General features: G+C 38.7%; 1 protein-coding gene across 5 annotated transcripts in view; it reads right to left on the bottom strand.

The window, feature by feature from the left end:
• Window positions 1-25,228, bottom strand: part of TTC39B (tetratricopeptide repeat domain 39B) — a 187,324-nt gene that overhangs the window by 25,323 nt on the left and 136,773 nt on the right. For 4 of the 5 annotated variants that reach the window (XM_007061690.4, XM_037901991.2, XM_043546842.1 and 1 more), the window contains 13 exons: window positions 21,887-22,018; window positions 19,096-19,172; window positions 16,577-16,644; window positions 14,585-14,649; window positions 14,328-14,433; window positions 12,752-12,817; window positions 10,725-10,833; window positions 9,509-9,576; window positions 9,355-9,414; window positions 8,270-8,431; window positions 7,027-7,118; window positions 6,237-6,357; window positions 5,145-5,256 (listed from right to left, as the gene is read on the bottom strand). In XM_007061690.4, the coding sequence (XP_007061752.2) occupies window positions 5,145-5,256; window positions 6,237-6,357; window positions 7,027-7,118; window positions 8,270-8,431; window positions 9,355-9,414; window positions 9,509-9,576; window positions 10,725-10,833; window positions 12,752-12,817; window positions 14,328-14,433; window positions 14,585-14,649; window positions 16,577-16,644; window positions 19,096-19,172; window positions 21,887-22,018 (1,238 nt within the window). Of the gene's footprint in view, window positions 1-4,638; window positions 4,934-5,144; window positions 5,257-6,236; window positions 6,358-7,026; window positions 7,119-8,269; window positions 8,432-9,354; window positions 9,415-9,508; window positions 9,577-10,724; window positions 10,834-12,751; window positions 12,818-14,327; window positions 14,434-14,584; window positions 14,650-16,576; window positions 16,645-19,095; window positions 19,173-21,886; window positions 22,019-25,228 lie in introns of those variants that run through there. The other variant, XM_043546843.1, reaches the window with a different exon arrangement.

Below are 25,228 nucleotides of genomic sequence, written 5' to 3' on the forward strand. Positions count from 1 at the left end.
ATAGTAAGATGCAATTGAAAAACCACAGAAATTGGCAGGAGGACTCAAGGGCAGGTGTAAGACTTGAAATTTCTTTTAAATCTTTAATTGTCCATTTCTAGGTGACAAGGTCCCTTTATACACTAACATACAGTCTACATTTCAAATGTGGGCAAGTCATAACTGGAGACTCTTGAGTCATAACTCTGAAAGACTTTGGAGAAGCAAAAAAATAAAATTATAGTTTCATATTTGCCATGCTAAATCCGAAAGGTTTATGGTAGAATTCCAAATTTTAGGGTTTTATGTCAGTAAAAGAAAAAAACAGAGCACAGGATCATAGAAAAGTAGAGCTGAAAGGGACCTTGAGAAGTCATCCTGTCCAGGCCTTGTGCTGAGGCAGGACCAAGTAAGCCTAGACCACTCCTTGCTGCATGCAGTGTTGTTGTAGTTGCCTTAGTCCCAGATATTAAAGAGACAAGGTGGGTGAGGTAATATCTTTTATTGGACGAACTTCTGAGGGAGAGAAGTGTTTGAGCTTACACAGAGCTCTTCTTCAGGTCTGGGAATTGTACCCAGAGTGCCATACCAAAATACAAGATGGAACAGATCGTTTAGCAGAAGTTAACATGTATTTCAAGGGACGCTTCAAGGTGAAGTGGCCCGTTAACACCCCTCCAGTCATAAACCATAAATCCAGTGTCTCTGTTCAGTCCATAATTTTTAATGTCTAGCAAAGTTATTAATTTAAGCTCACAGGCTCATCACCTGTGGGTGAACACTTTTCACAAAGCAATAACTCTATATCAGTCCTCATCCTCAAAGGAAACCTGTACAACACTTTCAAAAGACAAGCCTGTGACTTAAATTCATAACTTTATTAGACACTAAAAATCATGGACTGCAGAAAGACACTGGATTTATGAGTTATTACAACAATCTATAACTCACTAACAACAACCCCAGCTGCCTTTCTCCGCTGTGACTGGAGGGGTGTTAACAGCCACTTCATCTTGAATGATCCCTTGAAATATGTGCTACGATCTGGTCCACCTTGCATTTAGCTGTGATTCTCCGAGTACGTTTCCCAGACCAGAAGAAGAGCTTTGTAAGCCTGAAAACTTGTCTCTCTCATCAGCAGAAGTTGGTCCAATAAAAGATATTTCGTCCTGCACCTTGTCTCTCTATCGTAGACCATCCCTGACAGATGTCTGTCCAACCTTTTCTTAAACCTGGAACCTCCCATGGAAGCCTATTTCAGTGCTTAACTATGCTTATAGTTAGAAAGACTTTCCTAATAAATAACCTAAATTTCCCTTGCTGCAGTTTAAGCCCATTACTTCTTGTCCTACTGTCAGTGGACATGGAAAACAGTAGATCACAGTCCTCTTTAAATCAGCCCCTAACTTATTTGAAGATTGTTATTAGGTCCCCCCTTTATCTTCTTTTCTCCAGACTAAACATGCCCAATTTTTTTAACCTTTCCCCATAGATCAGGTTTTCTAAACCTTTTATTATTTTTATTGCTCTCCTCTGGCCTCTCTCCAATTTATATACATCTTTCTTACAGTATAGTGCCCAGAATAGGATACAGTACTCCAGCTGAGGCCTCAACAGTGCCAAGTAGAGCAGAACAATTACCTCCTGTGTCTTACACACTACACTCCAGTAAATGCACCCTAGAATGACATTAGGCTTTTTTTTTGCAATTGCATCACACTGTTGACTCATTCAGATTGTGATCCACTAAACTGCCAAGATCCTTTTCAGCAGTACTACCACTTAGCCAGTTATTCCATATTTTGTAGTTGTGCATTTCATTTTTCCTTCCTAAGTGTAATACTTTGAATTTGTCTTTATTGACTTTCATCTTGTTGATTTCAGACCAGCTTCCCAATTTGTCAAGGTCATTTTGAATTCTAATACTGTCCTCCAAAGTGCTTTCAACCAGTCCCACCTTGGTGTCATCTGCAAATTTTTATAAGCATACACTCCACTCCATTATCCAAGTCACTGATGAAAATATAGAATACAACTGGACACAGGACTGACCCTTGTGGGACCCCACTACATACATCCTCCCAGTTTGACAGCAAACCATTGATAACCATTCTTTCAGTAGAGCCTTTCAACAAGTTTTGCACCCACCTTACAGTAATTTCATCTAGACCACATTTTCCTAATTTGCTTATGAGAATGTCATGTGGGACTGCATGAAAAGGCCTACTAAAATGAAGATATATCATGTCTACTGCTTCCCCCATATCTTTAACCCTATCAAAGAAGAAATTAGGTTGGGTTGGGCATGATTTGCTCTTGAGGAATGCATGCTAGCTATTCTTTATAGCCCTATTATTCTCTAGGTGCTTACACATTTAAAGTTTAATAATTTGTTCCAGTATCTTTCCAGGTATCAAAGTTAGACTGACTGTTCTATAATTCTCCAGGTCCTCTTGTTCCCCTTTTTAAAGATAGGTACTAAGTTTGCCCTTCTCTAGTCCTCTGGGACCTCACCTGTTCTCCATGAGTTCTCAAAGATAATTGCTAATGGTGCTGAGATTGCTTCAGCTAGTTCCTTACGTACCATAAGATGAATTTCATCAGGCCCTACCTATTTGAATACATCTAACTTATCTAAATATTCTTTATCCTCTTCTTTCCCTATTTTGGCTTGCATTCCTTCCCCTTGCTGTTAATATTAATTGTGTTAAATATCTGGTAACCATTAACCCTTTTAGAAAAGACTCAAGCAAAATAGGCATTAAGCACCTCAGCCTTACAGATCATTAGTTATTATCTCTCCTTCCCCACTAGAAGACGTACATTTTCCCGTGTCTTTCTCTTGCTCTTAATGTATTTAAATAGCCTCTTCTTATTGCATTTTATGTCCCTTGCTAGGTATATTGCTAGGTATAACTCATTTTGTGACTTCGTCTTTCTGATTTTGTCCGTACATATTTGTGCTATTCATTTGTACTCTTCTTTAGCAATTTGTTCATGTTTCCACTTTTTGTGGGATTCCTTTTTGATTTTCACATCGTTAAAGAGCTCCTGTTGGAACCATATTCTTCCTATTTTTCCTTCACATTAGGAGAGTCTGCACTTGTACATTTAATATGGTCTCCTCTAGAAACTGCCAGCTGTTCTGAACTCCTTTATCCCTTACATTTTCTTCCCATGGGACTTATGTAACACTTCTCTGAGTTTGTTAAAGTCTGCTTTTTGAAGTCTATTGCCCTTTTCTGTTACTCTCACTTCTTCCTTTCCTTAGAATCATTTAATCTATAATTTCATGATCACTGTCACCCATATTGCCTTCAACCTTCAGATTTGCAACCATGGTGAGGGGTACTTCCTCCACTGCATTAGAGTTATTTTGTTGAAAATACAGTACGATATTTAGGGACGGAAACTAGAAAAAAAATCAACTCTCAGGCAGAAAGTCAATGCTTTACTTTGGTTAAACTCAGTGAGAGGGAGGCATGTTTGGGTTTGCTTTGTCTGAAAGAGAAGTATTTAGAGATGGGATAGTGGACTTGCCTTTAATATTGATTTCTGACCTGTTGTAGATGGATTTTTGTTTGGGTGTCTTTTCTCTATTCATTAGGGATTAAAATCTCATAGGAAGAGGTGGTATAATTATTGATACCATTATTTAGATCATAATTAGAATTTGGGTTCACATGCTGTCCACTTACCTCTTTGGTTTTCTTTACTACCCAGGATATTACATTCCTTCCATTTCCTGCTTTCAGACTGTTTTGCCATCTCTCCCTGGCTCTTACCTGTAGCCCAGAGTTCAAAGGACTGTTTATAGTTCTACAGGTTAGCTTCTCCAGGTTGGGGCTTCAATGCTTTTGGCTGCTTTACTGAAGCCTTGGCCTGGCTGAAATTTTATACCTTAAGGTGGAGGTATTTTGGCATTATTTTTTTTAAATGTAGGGGATTTTATTACTAGCAGCAATTAGAATGGGCTTATACGATAACTGAGGATCCTGAACACCCCTGAACTCTGAGGGTTTTACGGTTCAGGTACAAACTTTGTGACCCTATGTCTAATAATATTATTAGTTAGCACATCTATAGTGCTTTATATTTTCAAAACACTGTGCACACATTAACTAATGATATATTACTTAATCACAGACATTTTTATCTGGGGGTGGATGGTGGATTTCTATTATAAATGACTGGGAAAAGTGTGGTTAAAATCTTGGTATTAAACAAGGATTTTTTAAAATAGAACATTAATGAAGAAATAAACAAAGTTTTTATTTGTTTGAGTAGCTAAGGTTCATGAGAAAACTGATGTGGGGTACTTATATTCTCCATATAATTCATTTTAATACTAGAACTCAGTAGAAAGGTGTACTGCTGAGGCAAAACAACAATGGGTGAAGCTGTGTTGCTTGACTAACAGGCAAAAGTGTCCATCGGAGAAAACATGAGTCAGGGAAAGTGAATACAGCCATTAACTTTTGAAGTGCATGTGTTATTTTTATATGCCTTTCTTTTCATCTTATATAATTATTATTAGTTTATGAACCAGCTGTTTGAGTCTGAAAGTATTTATTTTGAATATTCACACTTCCAAGAGCCACAAACTCTCTCTACAGTCAATAGCTAAATTTTATTGTCTTTTAGTACTCATTGCAATACTACTATTTTTAGCTTTCTTGTGGGTGTGGCAGGTGACTCCATTGATACTGCCATGTCATTTACTATTAGTCAAGTTCCACTCATCATCCATCAGTGTCCTCCACAATGCAGTTACACTATGGAAGAATGTCTTGAATATGAGTTAAATATTTTCAGACTTTTCCAGGAAGATCAATTTGGTTCCTTTTCTAGAGATCACTACTCAGAGATAGAATTCTCTCTCTGAGACCCAACATCATCTTGTCAAAATATACCCAAGTTCCTCGGTTTTCCACGCTCTCCTTTTGGAGCCAACCTGATTTTGAAAGACATTTTAGAAGTACCAGTAAGTAAAGATACTACAGCGAACCATAATTACAGCAAATATTACATTCCATGAGATCAGCCGGGGAGTTTATATCCAGAGCCAGTTCTTTCCTTGCAAGACACATGAACATGGTACAAAAAACTTAACTGACAAGGTTTCTGAATAGCTTTTTACTTTCTTACCCTAAATGACTACTTACTAGTTTGATTCTGTAAAGCAGTTTCTTCTTTCTCAATTGTTATCAGTAAACTTTCTGTGAGGTCAGCCCTTTTGCCTACAATTGCAAATCCATTCCAGACATACATCATTTCCTGACAAAAGAAACAAGAACAATCCCTTGGATCAATATCTACATTTAACCAACAGTATAATTTGGATGGCTGCTAATGATGTCTTTTTCAGCACACATGCCCACACTATATATATAATTGTAAAGTTAATAAGTGCCAGAATTAAGGTTGCCTGGACACATCGTAAATATGGAAAAAATAGTATATGATCATGTAATTAAAGACTTTATCATAACGCATAAACACAAGAGAGGCAAATCAAGGTTGCACAGGCAACCTTAATTCTGGCAGTTCCTAAGTTATGAGCGCTTGACGTTGCAACCTTAACAATGTTAACACAGTTTGTGTGTGTCGTTCCCTAGATTTTTTTTTTTAAAGGCAAACTAAAAACCCAGAAATTCCATCATTTGGGATCATATGAACACCCAGATGATTCATCAGCAGTGTCAGAACCCTTAGATTCACCATGCAGATTTCCCCTCAATTTGGCCCTTGTTCCCTCTGTATTTGAATCAGTCAGCTTCCTCATCCACAGTGAGTGGGTGCTCGCAGAGGGTCGCTGAGAGCGACTGTCTGTGCTCTCAGTTCCAGTGACCAGCCTGGAGCAGTTATGTGGGGATGGAACATGGAACAGTCCAGTCAGACATGGAAGCTGTGAGGGGCTAGAGTGTGCCCAGTTAGGGTGGAATCTTCAGAGATTTTAGATGCTGAATTCTAAGAAGTCACTACTGAGCATATTTGAACTGAGATTTTTCAAAGGTTTATAATTTGGCCAGTTTTTGGTGGATTTTCACATGGATGGCAATGGCCACCCCAACAGCCAAATGTGAAATCCTTTCTCCATATGATGATGGTGCTAAAGGTTCTCAAGAGAAAAGGTAACCAGAATTTTTTTAACACTGAAAAACAACACTTCCCCTGAAAGTTTGTTCTTTTTCCTATTTGATATAAGTACTTATTCTGTTATTTAAACCGAACTGAAAGAAGGCAGCTTTCAATACCAGGGCAGGTAGTATGAGCTTCACCGGCTGAGCACCAGTATAGCGTCGAGCTTTCCTCACTGCTAACTTTTCTGTTGGGATAGATTTTCCTGCAATTCTTTGTCTTAGACCATCCACTTGTCTGTATGGGGAAAAATAGATAATAAACAAAGTAATAATTATAACATGTTTCTCTATTTATAAAATAGAAACACTCCAATTCAACACATGAAGTAGTTTCTATTCCCGTGTCTTTGACAAGTGGTTCCCAGCCAATGATCAGGATTACTATGGTAAAAGTGTCTCACCTAGAAAGCAACATCCAAAAAAAGTCGTAAAACATATAAATTAAACAAAATAAAATATATGTAAATAAAAATGCAAGAACACGAGTGATAATCACTTCATTTAATCTTTAGTTGATCTTTACTTCTTTTCACTAGATTTGCTAACTTTTGTATTAAAAGTTTAAGCTTAAACCTTTACACCAAGTTTAACATCACTTAACCAACAGATGCTGGCTAAATGTTTGCTAATATTATCCCAATTAAACAGCTGTCATTCGTATTCACTATGATTGAGAAAAATCAGTTCCTCAAAAGGTGTTCCAGTTAAACTGATTTCCCAAATAAATGAATCCTGATTAAGCCCATCATACTATATTAGCCCAGAGCTTCAGCCTTTTGTCACTGGTTCTCTAGGCCTTCCACACCTTAACAATGAGCATCCACGTGGGACCGCACTATGGCACTCAGTGTTGCTATATATGTCCAGCTGCTCTACCCGTTTTAGTAAGAATATAAAAGTTTACCTGAACAAAGATACAATATCTTCTCCAGTTGTTTTCACATCCTCATCTGGAAGCATACACAAAATTGCAGCTTTCTGGAATACATATATTGCCTACCCAAAACAAACAAATCCCACCCCAACATTATATTAGGAAATGATTTGCAATATTAGATCAGAGCATTGGTTTATCAAGCGTGGCATCCTTCCTTCAGCAGTGAGGCAAGAGAACAATTGTAACACACACCCCCACACCCCACGCCGCAGGTTTCCTTTTTCTTTTGACTTATACCAAATTCCATTTCAACAAATTCATCAATGATTAATATTGACAAATTAAAATAAAATATTTTAGAGAGTTTTTTCTTCCAAACATGTAGATTAATTTATTATGTAAACTCATAAATTAAAGAAAACAGCCTCACTCCACAGATGACAGACCAGCCTATTCCATAGTTTGGGGGTGTTTTGATTCAAGGATTTTGTTAGGCCCATCTCTCAACATACCCCCATGAACCCATATCCTAGCAGGTTGTCTGTCTAAGGAACTTCATTGGAAAGAGCAGTAAGTAGAATTTGCAATGAAACTTGTGGAAATTCATAAGTCTCCTATTCACTTTCAAAGGATGAAACTTGTAAGCTTCACTTAAGTATCAACTGGATATAGTATTCTCTTCATTTTTCTTGGCAAAAGCAAGACAGACACCCCAAGCAGAAGATAGTATTCAGTTTTGACAAAAATAAAAGACGTATGTTCAACTATTTTCTGAATGTTGGCTTCATTTTTGGTTTTCATTTTGAGGTGTCTATCTGCAAGGAAAAGGGTAAGAGACTTTTTTTTTCCTTTTTTTGTGCTGGAGCTTCTTATTTTAAGCTCATTGACACTGACTAGCTGTTTGGATAGTACTATTTGATTAACTTTTTAGTAACTTTTAAAATAGGAGTTTAATCAACTAACTTTTGTTCTTGTTCATTAGATCTTGATTAAATTAATCCAGTGAACTTTGTTTTTCCCTCTCTCTTTTTTTGGTCTCTGGTGAACATCTCAATTTATATGGTGTTGAAATTCACAAACTCGTTGTTTACTAGTTTACTTCAAATTTGAGAGCAAAAGTCTACCTCTGCCACACACTGAACCTAACATTTTTAAAGCCAATGTTCTTTTGTTTATGGATTTAAATTGGGCTCATTATGGAAACTGAAATGCACCCTTAACTATGGAGTGACTACTGCCATGTCATCATAATGTCCACCTGCCCATTTACCTTAGACCACCTGCTCTCTTTGCAGAGCAGGTCTGCATACCGATATGCTTGAAGCCATTTCTGCTGGAATGAGTAGCACCACATCAGTTCCCAATAACAGAGGTGATGAATCTGTTTCCACTCTTGCTGAGCAGCAACGCATTCTTGAAATTTTGACTGTGCCTACAGTTCATTTCAGTAAAATAGAATAATGACAGAGGGAAATGATAATTTTACTAATTACAGTACAACATGAGAACTATAGCTACTTAGCTAACTAATGAGCCAAATCCTCTCCCCAACATCTTGGGCAAATAAATGGGCTAGATACTAGAGAAGTCATAAAGGCAAGGCAAATTCATTCATCACCCAGACTGTAAAAAGAATACAGACCTAAAAGTGGCAATTCTTCAACAAAAAAACTTCAAAAACAGACTCCAACGAGAGACTGCTGAATTGGAATTAATTTGCAAACTGGATACAATTAACTTAGGCTTGAATAAAGTCTGGGAGTGGATGTGTCATTACACAAAGTAAAACTATTTCCCCTTGTTTATTTCCCCTCCTACTGTTCTTGTAAAGTGCTGGAAATGGCCCACCTTGATTATCACTACAAAAGGTTCCCCCCTCCCACACCTCTGCTGGTAATAGCTCACCTTTCCTGATCACTCTTGTTACAGTCTGTATGGTAACATCCATTGTTTCATGTTCTCTGTGTATATAAAATCTCCCCACTATATTTTCCACTGTATGCATCCGATGAAGTGAGCTGTAGCTCACGAAAGCTTATGCGCTAATAGATTTGTTAGTCCCTAAGGTGCCACAAGTACTCCTTTTCTTTTTACGGATACAGACTAACATGGCTGCTACTCTGAAACCTGTCACCCAGACTGTGAAACTGTTCCACCTCAAGGGCTGGAATAAACTCTATTATACCATCGTTTCCCAAACCCAAATGGAGAGAAAACCAGAGAGATCTATCCAATTAAAATCAATGGGACGACTGAGAAAGGCAAGCACTGAATTTATCCCAAAGTCTTACACAGTACACAAATCTAGAACTACGATAATAAAAAATTAATAATAAATGAATAACAATTAATTACCTTTTCAAAATTTCCTTTCAGTATATCTATTCTGGCATCATAAAACAAAATGATGGAACCCTTGAGAGGAAAAGAAAAAACAAATAAATAATCCCTACTTTAATTATGGGAGTATTTATTACTTGTTTTTGTAAAATATATCAAGATTACGCACATTTGGAAACTTCTGGAGGTAGGGTTCAAGAAGAATCTCTGCTTCCTGAAGGTTGGCTTCCCCTATACCTACAATCATCACAAAAGAAACTCAGTCTCACCAGAACAAAGCAGATTTTTACAGATTAATCTCCAAATTACATTACAGTTTGACTAGAAGATTAGTGAACAGTCTTTGGCTATATAAAAGGGGAAATTATTATTTTATTATATTGAGTTTCACTAAAAAACAAAATCACATCCTCGAACCATTAATCACCTTTAGGGTAATAAATGTCCCTAGTACAAATGGAGCAGAATAAACAAACAAACAGTCTTAAAATGAATTTCTTCATTAGGGCTTTTTTTTTTTTTTTTTTTAATACAAACAACAATCCTAGTTTAATCTTGTCAGAAAGTTAGGAAAAACTTCTTCATTCCCCTCACTTCCTAATTTTCATCTCAGTAATCAACAGCAGATGGTACTGGGGCGAAATGACAAATTTCTAAATTTCCTGACAAGTCTAGAAAAATGGGAGGAATATTCACAAGTTCAAAGATGCAAATATACATCGGGAACACAGGTAAACCTAATTGTGACTTTAAACCTAAGTGACCTGACCAATTTTATAGGAGCCTGAAGTTCTAAGGGCTTCATACCACATACATTCCTGACCTTCTAGCTAGAGTACCATCCCAAATTCCCGGTCTATGGTCTCATCAGGCTCTGCCTTTTGGTTCAGCATCTGGCTTGTATGCCCCAGCAATCTTTGTGAAATGTGTGTATTTGACAGGTATGAGCTTGAAGATATACTTCATGGGGGGCAGGGGGAGCGAATACAAATAAAAGGTAATCATCTTTGTGTTTCTTTCTCTCCATCCCTCCAGTCTTTTCCCTTCAGATCTAGGGAGGCCTATAAACAGACAAAAGTATACACATATACACAAATATGTATACATGTGTGTGTGTTCATACACACACACACACAGAGGAAGAGGCAAGCAGATAAATAAATGTTTAATACAGTAGTACACATTTGTTCCCCTACTTATTTTTCAATATTTTCAGCATTAAACTCTGTAATGTCCTAATATAAATTTAATAATCCCATTATTCCAGTTTTTTTCTAAACAGTGAGTCAATAAAAATTTACACATTTACACAACTATTTCACATTTCATATTTCACAATATGTTTACAATGTCACATAATCCAGGAACTATATTCCAGTTCTTACCAAGGATTAAAGAGACGTAAGTATGATATACCAGCAGGGTAAAAGTACATAGTATGGCCCTCAAACTGGTACCAGAGGCACCTTCCCGCAGCTGATGGAGGCCCAAGTTCTATAGAAATCACAAATATGTAGAGATTTAGCTATCAAATAGATTAAAGGTGATAATTTAATAAAAATGATATAATTTTAAGACATCAAATTTTAACAGAAATTTCAATCATTTCATTTTTCCTTTTAGGTATACTGATCTCTTAATTTATTACCTGGCCCAAATCCTGAATGACCCACTCTCCCAATGGGAGGAACAATGGGATAAATCAATGGGACTAGTCCCCTTCTTAAAATTAAGAATGTGCTTAAATCCACTAGTAGAATGGGAACAGAGCACTCAGCACCTTGCAGGATCAAGCCCTTGGTGTCCTTTTCCTTTCTCGGCCCCATCCACTGGCTGGGGACCTCCCCCAACATTCCCATTCACACCTGTAGCCCATATGCATTCAGATAGGAATCCCACACACAATGAAATACTCCCCCCTTTCACCTTTATCCCTAGGCAGAAACGTTCCACTCATGTTCACCTTTCTCACTGACACACTTTGGCAGAGACCCTCCTCCTATCCACCCTTTTGCAGCAGCTCCTCCACAGACCCCTGAAATATTCAACCCTCTTCCATCATCAGATAATATTTTGGGAGGCCCTCACTGAACTGCTACCCCAATAGATTACACCCCCCCCCCCACTTCTATGCCCCATTTGCAGCAACTCCCAATGTCCTGTGAATGCTGAAGAGAAGTATTATAATCTATGGAGACCATGTCAGGGAGGTAGGGAGCTCATTTATATAAAGTCTCTGCCCCACCCGCAGTTTCCATGGCTTGTGACTGTAAAGAGTCTGAGCAGCTGCTCCCTGCCCATTCCATGCCTGCTCAACTCTCTTTAGGAGCAGTCAGGCTAGCTCAGGGCTTCTCCATACAATAAAGGGCTCTCAGAATATGAAATCCAGCATCCGTGTGCACAAATTTGACTTTAACAATTTTGCTTTTTGAACTGGTGTTCGTTTAAAAGGAGTTCTAATGTTTAGATGCTTGGTACAGTGCCTAAATTTGTTCTGTAGCTTAACAAGTTGTGATGATAATATCTCAAAAGGGTTCAGCTTTGATTCCTTCTGGATTATTAATTAATTTATTATTATTATTATTATTATTATTATTCTGATAGGACCCTAGGGTGTACTTTGTCTTTTTATCTGTTGTTGTAAAAACCAGTTACCCAGTCATGAATAGCTTACATTCTCATTTTACATATCACAAGCAATAGCTGTGGGAAAGGTAACAGTAATACGATCCTACAGTGACTCAGTTGTGTCCCATGCACATTTCAAAATTTAGCTACCTGATATTTTTTATATTGTTTATTTAACCCATTTCTTGTAGGTAGCAAGGCAGAAGGGAGTTTTAAAAGGAATGTACATGAGGAGAGGATATGTACATAAAGGGCTAGATGATGACTTGGAGTACTCTCCCACATGGGGGGAAAGGAGTAAGAACCTTCCTTATGCCTCTGAGTAGGCCCCATACTCTTGGGATTGGGCACACATGACTAAGGTAGAGCTGTGCACTCACAAATCCTTCCTCCCAGAGCAAGAGGGGTGGGAAATAGACAGGGCCTGGGCTATACTTCTAATGGCTGGTGGGGAAGATGTAGGAATTTGCTGCTAGTTTAGGCCAGCAGAAAATTACTACCCTCTCCTTGAGGGCAATGGGGAAGTAGGAAGGAAACTGTGCCTCAAAGGCACCATCTCCCAGGGCTAGCCCTGGAGTGGTGGAATTTATGCACCATCATTTGCTCAGTGTGTACCTAAAGGAACAATTTTTACCCATCATTAATATTTTTGATGGGCATTTAAAAGACCAAACGTAAAAATGCTGACTTAAATGTACCGTACCTTTCACTTTACACATTTAAAATTAAATCCCTCCACACTCCACCAGAGAAAGCACTAACATTTTAAAATCAAATTTAATACCCTATTGCCAGAAAACCCAATAAATTCCAGAAGTCGGAGAATCCTTCCTGGTAAAAGGGACAACATCTGCAATATCAAACAAAGAGAAAAAAATGAGAGTTTAATCAAATATACAAACCTTATGTGCAATATTCAAAAGAAAACAAATTCTAAAAACTGCGATAAATCTACAACCATTTCAATAGCGTGAAAAATATCAAAATACAAATATAAATACACTTTTAAAAAAATCTTGAAGTATACATGCATGATCAGGCATTGTACAACCACTTTACATCTGTGACACCATTTCAGATCCCACTTGGTCTTGCATCATGGAAGCCACAAGACCACACCACACCGTGCTTTCTCAAGATGATGACTTCTTATTTCAGGCTGATTAGCAATGTCAATAAATTGTGGGTTATTTTGGGTGAGGGTGAAATATTTTAATATTGACTATAGTGCCTATATTATTCTTTCTATTGTGGTAGCACCAGCATCTAAATAGTCTTTTTTTTCATTCCACCTTTAAAAAACATTTTTAGCATTTCCAATCAGATAATTTAACACTGTCACCTTGGAAAGTTCTCTTTGTGCCTATTTTGTAAGGATGGAACTAGTTGTCCATCTTTGCCCCACATGGAACACAATGGAAAACTTTTAAGGTTAGCAAACAACTTTTTAATAAACATATCAAAAGGAAGGTCTGGTTGAAGACCAGTGCTGGAGAGGATCAGTTCAGTTTAGTTTATACTTGGTCTGTTTGTCTAGATGAGACCTTTTTTTCCCCTTCAAATTTCCTACTGGGGAACCTCCACTGATGGTAGCAACAAGGAATGCTAGTATAATCAGGCTGCCACTGGTTTCTGGTATTTTGGGACTATATTGTCTAGTCCTGCTTTAAATAGCATTAAATGACATAGTGGTTAACATGAGAGCAACTAGTCTACACTAGTACTCTCACTGTTATTACCATGAGTGGTAATGCAATGATCGAACATTTGAAATAAATTACTAGTGCAGACACCTAGACTTATAGATTGTAAGGCCAGAAGGGACCATTGTGATCACTGCTTAACTCAGGCCATAGAAATTCCCTAATATGTCACTGCTGCAAAAGGAGGGCATCTAAGGACAGGATACAACAAGAAAAATATTAAAATACAGATGTCCATATTAGCTTATCTAGTGATGGCTGCAGTATATTGCTTTTATATATTGTCAGAAATAGTATTTTTTCTTTAATAGTAGCTTCAGCACACAATGCAAACACAAGGCAGCAGGAGTTTCTATGTTCAATATGTTTTTTTTAAAATAGGTTAGGAAGTTGTAAAAAATAGCAGGCATGCAAGAAGAAGTCACCACCTACTACTGCCACTTTGAATAAAGGTTCTACAAGATCACCACATGAGCCTGCAAAATCCACCCACTCTGCACTACAAGACTGTCTCATTTATAAAGTGATGGCACTTTAGACTAAACTTTCATTTCTGCAAAGTAAGTAACCTAATATAGAACATTATGTCCACATAAACTCCAGTAAATTAGATTCTACCTAATGGTCTTTTTACAGTTTCAAATTCTAAAAACATACCAAATTGAATGCTCCTATTCCAAGTTTTACTCCTCCTTCAAACTGATGGTAGGTTTCATTTTTTTTTTTATTGCCCTGAGTCATCTGTAGCACCTGATGACATTCTCTTAATTCAGAGAAGAAAAAGAAAATACAAGTTAGAGGTGATGACAACAAAAATTAGACCAATGTAATTTTTAAAAAAGAATATGGCACTAATGAAATTGCACCTGCTTACCCCAGGGCTAAATGTGACCACACGTATTGTAACAACTTACTTGTATATTTGATAACTTGTCCTAATTTTGAGGCCACCTTTGATAAAGTTGATCATATTTTCATCCTGGAAAAAAACAATTTTTGTGTGCAAAAATGTGCAATTTGTTTTCCATTATGAAGTTGTGCACAACATATTTCTAAGAAATTGTTTCCTTTTAACTAAATCTTTCTTTAGACAACTAATAAATAGAATAATAAATATATAAAAATAAATAATAAATATATAAAATTTAAAAAACAAAAAAACATTTTTCAGTAATCAACTTTAGTCTTACAAATGATTATACAGTATATGCTGAATTGTCCAGGAGACATTTTTCTGTGTATTTTAAATGACATGCTTTAAATAAAAAACAAGTTAAAAAGAAGTGAAAATCAACAAAAAATAGGGCTAAGAGAGAAGAAAGCACTTCAGCAACATATTGACTGAAATAAGAAATTCTCCACCAGATGGTGCTACAGGAACTTTTTAGAAAGAGTTTCTAAAGGGTGCGCTTTAAAATATGTACACATGAGCAGAGAACAATACAGAGGAGATCCCAAAGCGTCCCCTAACCAGATGAATTCCACGGGCTGATCAGTAGCAACTCCAACTTGCCTTGAGTTGCTGTAGGACAGCAAACAATAGATATTTCCCAAAACAGTATATGTTACTTTCTGTAGAAATGTAACTGTACCTACTCTTTATTTTGAATTTTCCCACAGAAAAATTTCATTCTATAAAGGCATAACATCCAAACTCATTTAGCTTTTTTAAGATTCACTCTTCAGTTAAATCCACTGATGGGTTGCTGGGTGTTTTGGTTTAGTTTTATCTTTTTCTCCTTAATTAATATTTATTTTAAGACCTTGAGCCTGCTAACAGTAATCCCATTGGAGTTGGGGGAAATGGGGCAAATAGGCTAAAGGAGAAAATGGGTGTGAGAATTTTAAATCGCTCCCTCCCCTTAAATGTGTGGCCCTTTCAGCCAACTTAACTCATTTTCTAGTGCAAAAACTATATTAGTACAAACTAATTTATATTAAACAAAGCTAATTAATGTTGGCTTTTGGGTGAAAAAATTGCTTCTGAAATAGCTGCTGAGCTTTTGGAGAAGGGCTAGGGGTCCAAATGGAACCCGATGACGTTTAAAAAAAAAAAAAAGAGAGAGAGAGATGCACCTACCCACAACCAAAGATATTCAAAATAGTAAAAAGAAGGTATTTACAACCTCTCCCTTATTATTTTCTCATCATTTTACTAGGAATTGCTTTTCATTATGGAAAGATAGAACCTAAAAGTGTTTTTTACAAAAGACTTATGAGCCATTTTCTAACAGTAATAAACCACTTCAGGGTGAGCATTAGTAGACTACTGATGCAAATTGCAGTTGGTGAAGACACTTGGCTTCAGGATATACACCTCATAATAAACCCAACATGAACACAAATAGCTTATGATTGTAATGCATTCCTATAAGGTAGCTAGCACTGTTTCAGCTGTATATGAACCAGAGAACAAAAAAGGAAATGCTGCTACGTGATCAGCATCAACTGAAATACTGCTAGTCAGAAAGGAAGTTCCCATCTGCTTCATCTATGTGCGGCAATGCACTGTTGATAGGTGAATCACAAGAACATTCCACCCTCCTGATACTCATGAGTAGTGACCAGTGTCCAGTGACCAGTATACTTAACGACGGTCCATCAGTGTCATGAACTGATATAACAACATGTCTTAGACCACAGGACAAAGGGATATGAGGTGAGCAGATATATTATTTAAAATATATCTATGTATCTAAATGGAAAACAAATTGTAGGGTAGGATAGCATGTTGAATTTTCATTTATTTCCTATTAAATAAACAAACAGTTATTCACTGTAGCCTTTCTTTACCCGCAAAAATATTACATCTTTTGTGAGTGGAGTGCTCTTGTTGGATGATTACTAGCATCTTTCTGCTAACCTGCACATTCACAGAGAGATCTGAAGTGAAGAACAGACATTACCTGTACAAATGTGAGTGCTGCTTTCTGTAGCAAACATTCAGCATAACAGATTTCTGCATGCATTTCCTCTATTAAAAAAGAAAGAAAAGGAACAAAGGAAGCCTCAAATTATTTATTGCAGACACAGTATTTTTGTTCACATTCAAATGCAGTATTTGTCAATCACTAAAACAATTTTGACAACAAAATAACTGGTTTTGTTTTTAATTTTCAAGCCACTCAAAAATCTGTCAAGAAAATTAGATGAAAAACTAGCTAAAATTAGTCTTCTATGTCACCTCTCTTCAGCCAACAACCTAGACCCCTTCCGATCAGGCTTCAGTACAGGGCACAGCATTCAGACATCACTCATTGCTTTGATATGGTATGGTACCACTGCAAGGTAAGTATGTCCATTCTCATCCTGCAGCATTCGATACTGTTCAGCAAATAGTCTTGTACTCCCTTCAAGAGACTGCAGGTTGGGGTGGGCTGGCGGGGTGCTGAAGGAGAGGGAGGCTGAGGGGCCCCAAGGATGGACTATGGGGGGCTGGAGGGGTAAGGAAGATTGAGGGGACCCTACGGGTGGAGGGATAGACTCTGGGGAGATAGAGTCCACTATTTCAGCAGTGGACTTGCCCTGTGTGGCAACTGCAGACTTGTACTGCAGTAGTGAGCTGTAGAAAAATTGCATCCTTAAAAACTAGGAGACCATCATGTTCATTTTCACGTATAATGTCTGCCAGCAATCACAATTTGAGCCCACTTCTTCATCTTCATTACACCAACTAGCGCATTAAATGGAAAGCAAGTGGGCATGAATAAAGAAAGATTCAATAATTAGAAGTCCCTTATCTTACTTAAAATCTGATTACAAGACAGACATATCATAAAATTAAATTTTAAACAGTATGAAAGTATCGAAAGAAGCAAAATTCTTACACATGCACTTAGATCCCATGGTAGTAGATGCCTTAGAAAGGCAACAAGCAGAGATACTACACTGCAGTATGTGTACTCCACTTATTATATAAATGAAAAATAATAAATCTCTATTTGTCTCTATTCAATATTTTATTATACTGCAATAGTTATATCGTCAAAAATTACAAAAACACTTCCTATAATATTCTGAAGCTCAGAATATTTCATAAATCAGAACTGTTCTTTTAAAATACTATTCCTTGTAAATCCTGTACATTTATGATCATATATAAATTTCTCCTTTTATGATACAATTTTTAATTTGTTCAGGGAAATAAACAAGGCAGCTGGGATTTTAAATGAACGTAACATCTACCAAATGATGAGTGCTGTATTATATGCTGAATCTTTGGAACCTAAACTCAAAACAGGCTCTACTTCAAGCAATTAGGTATTTAAGAATGTAAACCAAAATTACAGTGAGGAAAATTAAATAATGTATTGAAGCTACACACTGAGTTCACACACTATTATTTAGATTAAATGACAATTTGGCTTTTGGGATATTCAAAACACATACACCAGGCATGAAACTCAACATGGACTTTTTATTGGTTTATGGAGACCTAGGGCCATCTGTTTCCTTTAACAGTCAAAATTCATACTTCAGAGGTAAATCTCAAGCCTATTGAAAGTTCAGGGGTATTTGAATCAACACAATTTCTATGATAATGTGTATTTAAAAGGCTAAGAGATTGTAAACCATCTACCAGAAAAATGAGCTGTACAAGTTGAATTGCATGACATTTATTTCTATGAAAAAACTGTTGCAACCAGCAAAGGACAGGATACAAATATCCATAACAAGCGGCCAAAAAAACCTAACACCTTCCTGTGTTGAGGATCACTGAGATATTACATATATAGCTTTTGTAGCAGAGGGCCACAGCTTTTAGCCAAGGACAATGCTTAAATTAAGTTTGCGCAGCCTGAGATAAAGCCCCCACTCAGTGGGGGAGTCTGATTAAGAAAGTTGTTACAGTGCATGCAATTAAACATTTCCAGGACGATCACATGATTTGCTGAAGTACCATCTTCCAAAAGCAATACTTCTGGGAATGATGAAAAGCAACAGGAACACAATATTACAATTACTGCTAATACACACACATATTAAAAACTCAAACTCATAACCCTTGAAGATTATCAGATGTTATTCCAAAACTTTTGGAAATTGAACCCCACTTCAGGAAAATTAAAATAATCACTTTCCCCTTCTACCCTACCATATATTGTAAAAGGCAGATCCATCTTAATTTATGCATCTCCAGGGCCTCTCCAGTAGAATCATTAGCACCCCCCACCCACCCTCATTTAGTGAAATGCTGCATTAGAGGAACATGTGTATATCAAAATATCCACCTTGAATGAGTAACTTTGTTATTAGAGGTGTCCCCAATATTTGGATACGAGGGGGGAAAACTTCACCTATTCCACTTTTTTTTTTTTTTTATAGAAGGTGACTTAAATCACAAAACTGCATCTATTTGTATGTTGTTTTTCACAAAATGGTTATTCATATATGTTTTTCAGAAAATGTCTCTCATTTCTCTTACCTTCACTCAGCTGATCCATTGACTGTTTAGAAACCAGACTGGACAAAGACTCTACCACAGTGCTTCTTTTCCTGAATCTATGTCAGCCAGCCATGGGAGAAAAACAACAACATAGGATAAGTGAATTTCAACAGGCATTCACATTTATCTAAATACACTGTGATTATTAACACCCCCAAACTTTAGAGAGAGATTTTATAGTCATTCTTTAAAAAAAGGAATGGTACTTTCTACTGGGACTACAGTTTTAGTATATATTCCCATTCTTGACATACACAGAAGCCTAGGAGTCCATGCAACCTTAATTTGCCCCCATTGTGTATATGCATTATGATACAGTCTTTAATGACATGATCACACACATTTTTTTCCACAGGACCCCCTCCTTCTTCAATGCAAAGAATTGAAAATGCTCTGGGGATGAATCAGGGTGTTGTAATAGAGATTTTAATTTTGCATGCCTCAGTTTCTGAGTGCCCAATCTGAGATACCAATATGGGCCTGATTTTCAGACGTGCTGAGCACATGTAGCCCCCAATGAATTCATCTGGAAGGGTGGACACTGAACACATTTGAAAAACAGGTATTAGATATCTAAAGCTGGGAACTCCAAACTGTGAACCTTTGAAAATTAAGGGCTACTTGCACAACGTGACGTAAGTGCTGACACACACAACAGAAAGCAGACTCCTTCCTTGACAATTCTTGCTTCTTACTATTTTTCCCCAGTGAAGACTGCCTTCTTATGGGAACACGTTTCTCATCATGCCTTTCTGTGGGTTTCCCTTTAAATTTGGCAAAGACAAGAAGCTGCAGCCCTAGACTGGATGTTTTGCAACTAGCTGTTGTAAATGTAAACCTATGTTTCTCTCAGTTTTCTTTTTCTTATTGCTGAGAGGACTAAACACTGTTACGCACCAAGTTGACAAATCAAGTCCATGGCAGAGGCAGAAACAGAGGCTACATTTCTTGATTGTTAGTCCTATACCCTAACTATAGGGCCACAATGTCTCCATAGGTTCAGCGAAGAACATAAATCCAGAAGTTTTTTAATCTGAAGATGTATCAACCTCTTGTCTAGATATTTTGCAAAATCCACCTCCCGTGAAAAAACTCCAGTACAGTAACTCCTTACTTAAAGTCATCCCGGTGAACGTTGTTTCATTGTTACATTGCTGATCGATTAGGGAACATGCTCGTTTAAGTTGTGCAATGCTCCTTTATAACGTCATTTGGTAGCCGCCTGCTTTGTCCACTGCTTGCAGGAAGAGCAACCCGTTGCAGCTAACTCGTGGGGGCTTGGAACCAGGATGGACCAGCAGCCCCCCTATCAGCCCCCCGCTCCCCTAAGTTCCCTGTGTAGCAGCCACCCAGCAGGCTATCAATTGCTGGCAGTTCAGCTGTCATGTGCTGCTCCTGCCCTCTGCCTTGGAGCTGCTCCCTGAGCCCCCTGCTTGCTGTGCGGGGGATGGGGGCGTGGCTCATGTCAGGGTGTCCCTCTCCCCCTTGCTCCTGCACCCTGCTTACCATCTCCACAAAACAGGGGGGACACACACAACAGGGCTCAGGACGGAGGGAGCTTCCTGGCAGCAGCTGTGGTCTCACCTTGCTGATTAACTTAACAAGGCAGTGTACTTAAGAGTGGGTCAGCATACTTAAAGGGGAAATGCGCATCTCTCTCTCTCTCTCTCTCACACACACACACACACACACACTCTCACACTCACTGTGTGTCTCTGTCTGTCTGCCATGCTGTTTCCCCTCCCTCCATTCCTGCTGCCTTGTAGAGTGTGAAGCTATATTAACAACAGGTTAACCCTTGAGGGCTCAGCCAATTGCTAGTTCGTTATTTAGCAGTAAGGCATTCCCTGGGAAATATCCCAGCCTCTGACTTCACCACCTCAACCAAGATGCACAATAATCATTGCTGTGTACAGTATTCAATTGTTTGTTTAAAACTTATACTCTGTATGCGCGCGCGTGTGTGTGTGTATAATTAATATAGTCTTTTGTCTGGCAAAAAAAAAGTTTCACTGGAACCTAACCCCCCCTATTTACATTAATTCTTATGGGGAAATTGGATTCGCTTAACATTCTTTTGCTTAAAGTCGCATTTTTCAGGAACATAACGACAATGTTCAGTGAGGAGTTACTGTAGAGGACAGCTTTGCTCAGGTTACTTCAGTCCTTCCACTTCCAGTCAAAACCAGGAAGCAAAGAAAGGCACAAAATAGTTAACTGGAGGGGGACGGTGCACGTATGTTTACTGTAAAGGAAATTAAATGTTTGAAATTTCAAGACCAAAAAGGTGAGTTCATTTTTGGGTGAAGGTTCAGGTCAGCTCTTAATTTTTCAAAATATATGGTCCATCTATGAACACAACAATACAAGAGGATAGGATTTCCACAATGACACCAGGAAAAACACTGAATACCATATTTTCAAACAATCAGAAAATAAGGGCTGCACGAAATCCTGTGCCCAAAATGCATACAGAATTACTGTAACTGCATGTAGAAACTGCCTATTTGCTTGTCTACATGGCTAGTTAGATACTTAATTAACATTTGAGTCTACAAATACCTGATCTCGATTGAGTCTTCAGAATTTACCAGAATACCTAGTTCCATAATATGATTTGTTCTGTCATACCCAACTTAATCTCCCATCATGCTTGCTCCATTCTGGAACGGTGGTCAAGTACTGATTTGTGCTGACAAAGTAGAAGCTTGACATATACGAATGCCTATTTTATTTAATATCTGTCAAAATGTAAATTGCTTAGGCTTACCTTTGGCAGGTGTGTAAAGCTTCCTTCATTGTAGAAATCCCCATTTGGATATCCTGGGGCTCGAAGGTCATAGCAGCCTGCATAACTAAAATAGTGCTGTAGCCAAGGGCATGGTACATGCTGTCTTTAGACCTGGGGCAAACATACAAATCTTGTGCATTTTAGCCAAACAAACAAATTAAAAAAAATACATCATATTCTTCAGCACCAAAAAGCAAAGTTAAGTTTGCTCAATGGTGTCTTGGGTCCTTCCAGAACATTGTGACCATCAAAACAACCTCTGAAAACCAGGAAACATACAGTAAACACAACTTTAACTCTGGCCTACCTGGAGATGGCAAATGCCATCCACCTGCATCAACTGGTGGGGGAACTTGATGGGGCAGTGAAAGAGGACAGTCCAGTAGCAAGTGAGGGAGACACTTGCCAAGGGATAATAGGTAGCTGCTCCCCTGCAAGTCTCTGGCACCCACCGGCTGGCTGGGGAAGAAGGGTATTGATTGGCTAGCATTTTCCAGCTCCCAAGATTTTGCTCAGCATAGGAGCCATGTGGAGCCTCTTTTGGCTCTGTTCCAGCAGCCCACCCTACCCACCCAACTAGGAGTGGGAACCCAGTCTGATAGATGCTGAGGATCTAGCAGATCACCTGTTTAGACCGTCAGGAAGGAATTTTTTCTCCCATGACTCAAATGGCAGAGGACCAGGGAATTATTTGCCTTCCGCACAGCACTTTCAAGCCACAGCAAATTAAGTAGGAATGCACTTGGTACCTAACTAAGGTGCTGGGGTGGTGTTTATTTGTCCCAACTGCAGCTGGTTTCCAGTGCAGTTCAGAAAATCAAATGAACGGTTCTCAGAGGTAAAAGACCTGGGATGTTGATGATGGGCTTTGGGCTCATGTGATAGGGCGAGCCCTTGTGGGCCAAGGTCGGACCTTGTGGCCCTTGCAGTACAAGGTCCGCACCCTGATGTACCCTCTGATCCTCATTGGGATCATCATGGTGTGTGCTAGAACTCAGAGAGAGCTGAGTCCTGAAGGTAGGCTAAGGAGAGCGTACCCTGCATTATGGATTATACAGTAAGGAGCCCTGTAGCCCCGGCTCTAGTTATGGGTTATATGGTAAGGAGCCCTATAACCACTGCATTGGAACCAATTAAATACCTGGTATAGGAGAGTATGGGTGATGGATAGGTAGCATCCCTCTTCTGTGATAAAATGTAATAAAAGTTGCAGCCTGCTGTTTAGTTCCATGCATGTGTCTGTCCTCATTTTGCAGCTGTATCCACATCAATAGCCACTAGGAACTATCAATGTGCATTCCACCTGCATTAATTGTGTTAAATATAGCTGTACTGGATAGAAGCATTCATTCGGACAAGTTTGGCAGAGCTGAGATTGTGATATCTGGGGGACCCTTCTTCTCGGGGGGGGGGGCGGTCTGAGAGCCTCATTGCCCTCCCGTGTGTGAACAAAGGGAAGAGGTGTATGCATACCTGGAGAGATCCAGTATGCCTCAATTCAGCACTGAGTGCTGTTATATCAGTAGCATTGTACAGGAACCTCTTTGCCATGCAGATTATTACCAGTGAGATGGGATATGAGAGTACTCTCTGGGTTTAATGTTGGGTAAATTAAAATATATTGTCACATGTAATTCTGTGGTAAGAGTGAAGAGGCTATAAAAGGGGATGAAAAGGTTGTAATATGTAGCAAGTTAGTTTCTGTGGGGCTGGCTCACTGTTTGAGTGTAGGACAGGTGTTTGTAGCTCCTGTTCAGAACAGCTCACCTAAACATAAGTTTTGCCTTAGCAAAGACAGGGCATTAAATTCTGTGCTATCATGGTCATATACCCTATTTCCTGAGTAATGTGTACTATCTGAAAGTGCGAGAATGTGTGTTACGGGAGTATTAGGGCATTGCTCAAAGAGGGCTCAGTTAAGGCTGTGTTGGTATCTCTAGTGGGATGGCTACCCCAGTCCAGGAGAAAATGGGTTAAAGTAGGCCAGAGAGGCTGCACAGATGGGCAGCCAATCAGAAAGGGCCAGTGGGCAGCCAATCAGGGCCAGGCTGAGCTCTATATAAAGGCTGCAACACAGGGGAGAGGGGAGTCTCCCCCGACCAGCAAGGGAGGAGGACTGGCTCTTGGGAGAAGGAGCAGCACCTTGGACAGAGCAGAGCAGGGCAGGGCAGGGCAGGGCAGGGCAGTGCAGTGCAGTGGGAGCTCTGGCTGACCCTGCCAGACTGCAGGCCTTGAAACAAGGGCTGAGTGGGTGCTAGGGCTACGGTGAAGTGGCTCAGGGAAGGGAAGCAGTGACAGAGAGTGAGACACCACAAGAGGAGGGTGCTCTGCTGATAGACAGAGCTAATTCCCAGAGCAACCAGCAGATGGTGCCACAGTGGTGAGCACAACCCATTACAGTATCTAAATTAACTTTTATTTCCTGGTTTTCAGAAGTTTGAGTTTTGCTGAACATGAAGCTCTGGAAGGGCACAAGACAAACAGGCAAATTTACCTCTGCTTTAACAAAGTTTTTTGCCAGTGAATCTCCCACTGTTTGAAGTTTGGAGTTTTTGTTCATCTGGTGTTACTTTTGTAGGAGTTAGGCTGTTTTAGTCTAAAGGTAAAGAATGATATGTGATTCCTAAGCATTCCTCCCCATTCCTGTACAGTTTGCTCCTGTGGAAGGGTGATGATGGTTATGCTTTGAAATGTTTGGAGTTGCCAAGGGGACAGGGAGAGAAATCACAGACATGACTATTACCCAAAATCTTGGCAGTTTTATTCCACATTGGTTACAGTAATGGGTCTCAATCTTTCCAGACTACTGTCCCCCTTGATTTGTCTTGTATATCCCCAAACTTACACCTCCCTTAAAAACTACTTGCTTACAAAATCAGACATAAAAATACAAAAAAGTGTCACAACACACTATTACTGAAAAATTGCTTATTTTTCTCATTTTTGCCATATAATTATAAATCAATTGAAATATAAATATTATACTTACATTTCAGTGTATAGTATATAGAGCAGTATAAACAAGTCATTGTCTATATGAAATTTTAGTTTGTATTGGTTTCGCTAGTGCTTTTTCTATAACCTGTGGTAAAACTAGGCAAATAACTAGATGAGTTGATGTACCCCCTGGAAGACCTCTCCGTACCCCTGGTTGAGAACCACTGGTTTACAGTAACTTTAAGCATGTGAGAGATGACCAGTGTATCTCTCTTCTTCTTTATCTCCCTCCCTCACTATCCTCTGCAACATATAGGTGACACACCAATATTTTCATAACCCTCCCTTTCCCATCCTATTAAGCCATTAGCACAGAAAAGTTGT

Source organism: Chelonia mydas, chromosome 5 (assembly GCF_015237465.2).
Source record: "Chelonia mydas isolate rCheMyd1 chromosome 5, rCheMyd1.pri.v2, whole genome shotgun sequence".
Taxonomy (NCBI): domain Eukaryota; kingdom Metazoa; phylum Chordata; order Testudines; family Cheloniidae; genus Chelonia; species Chelonia mydas.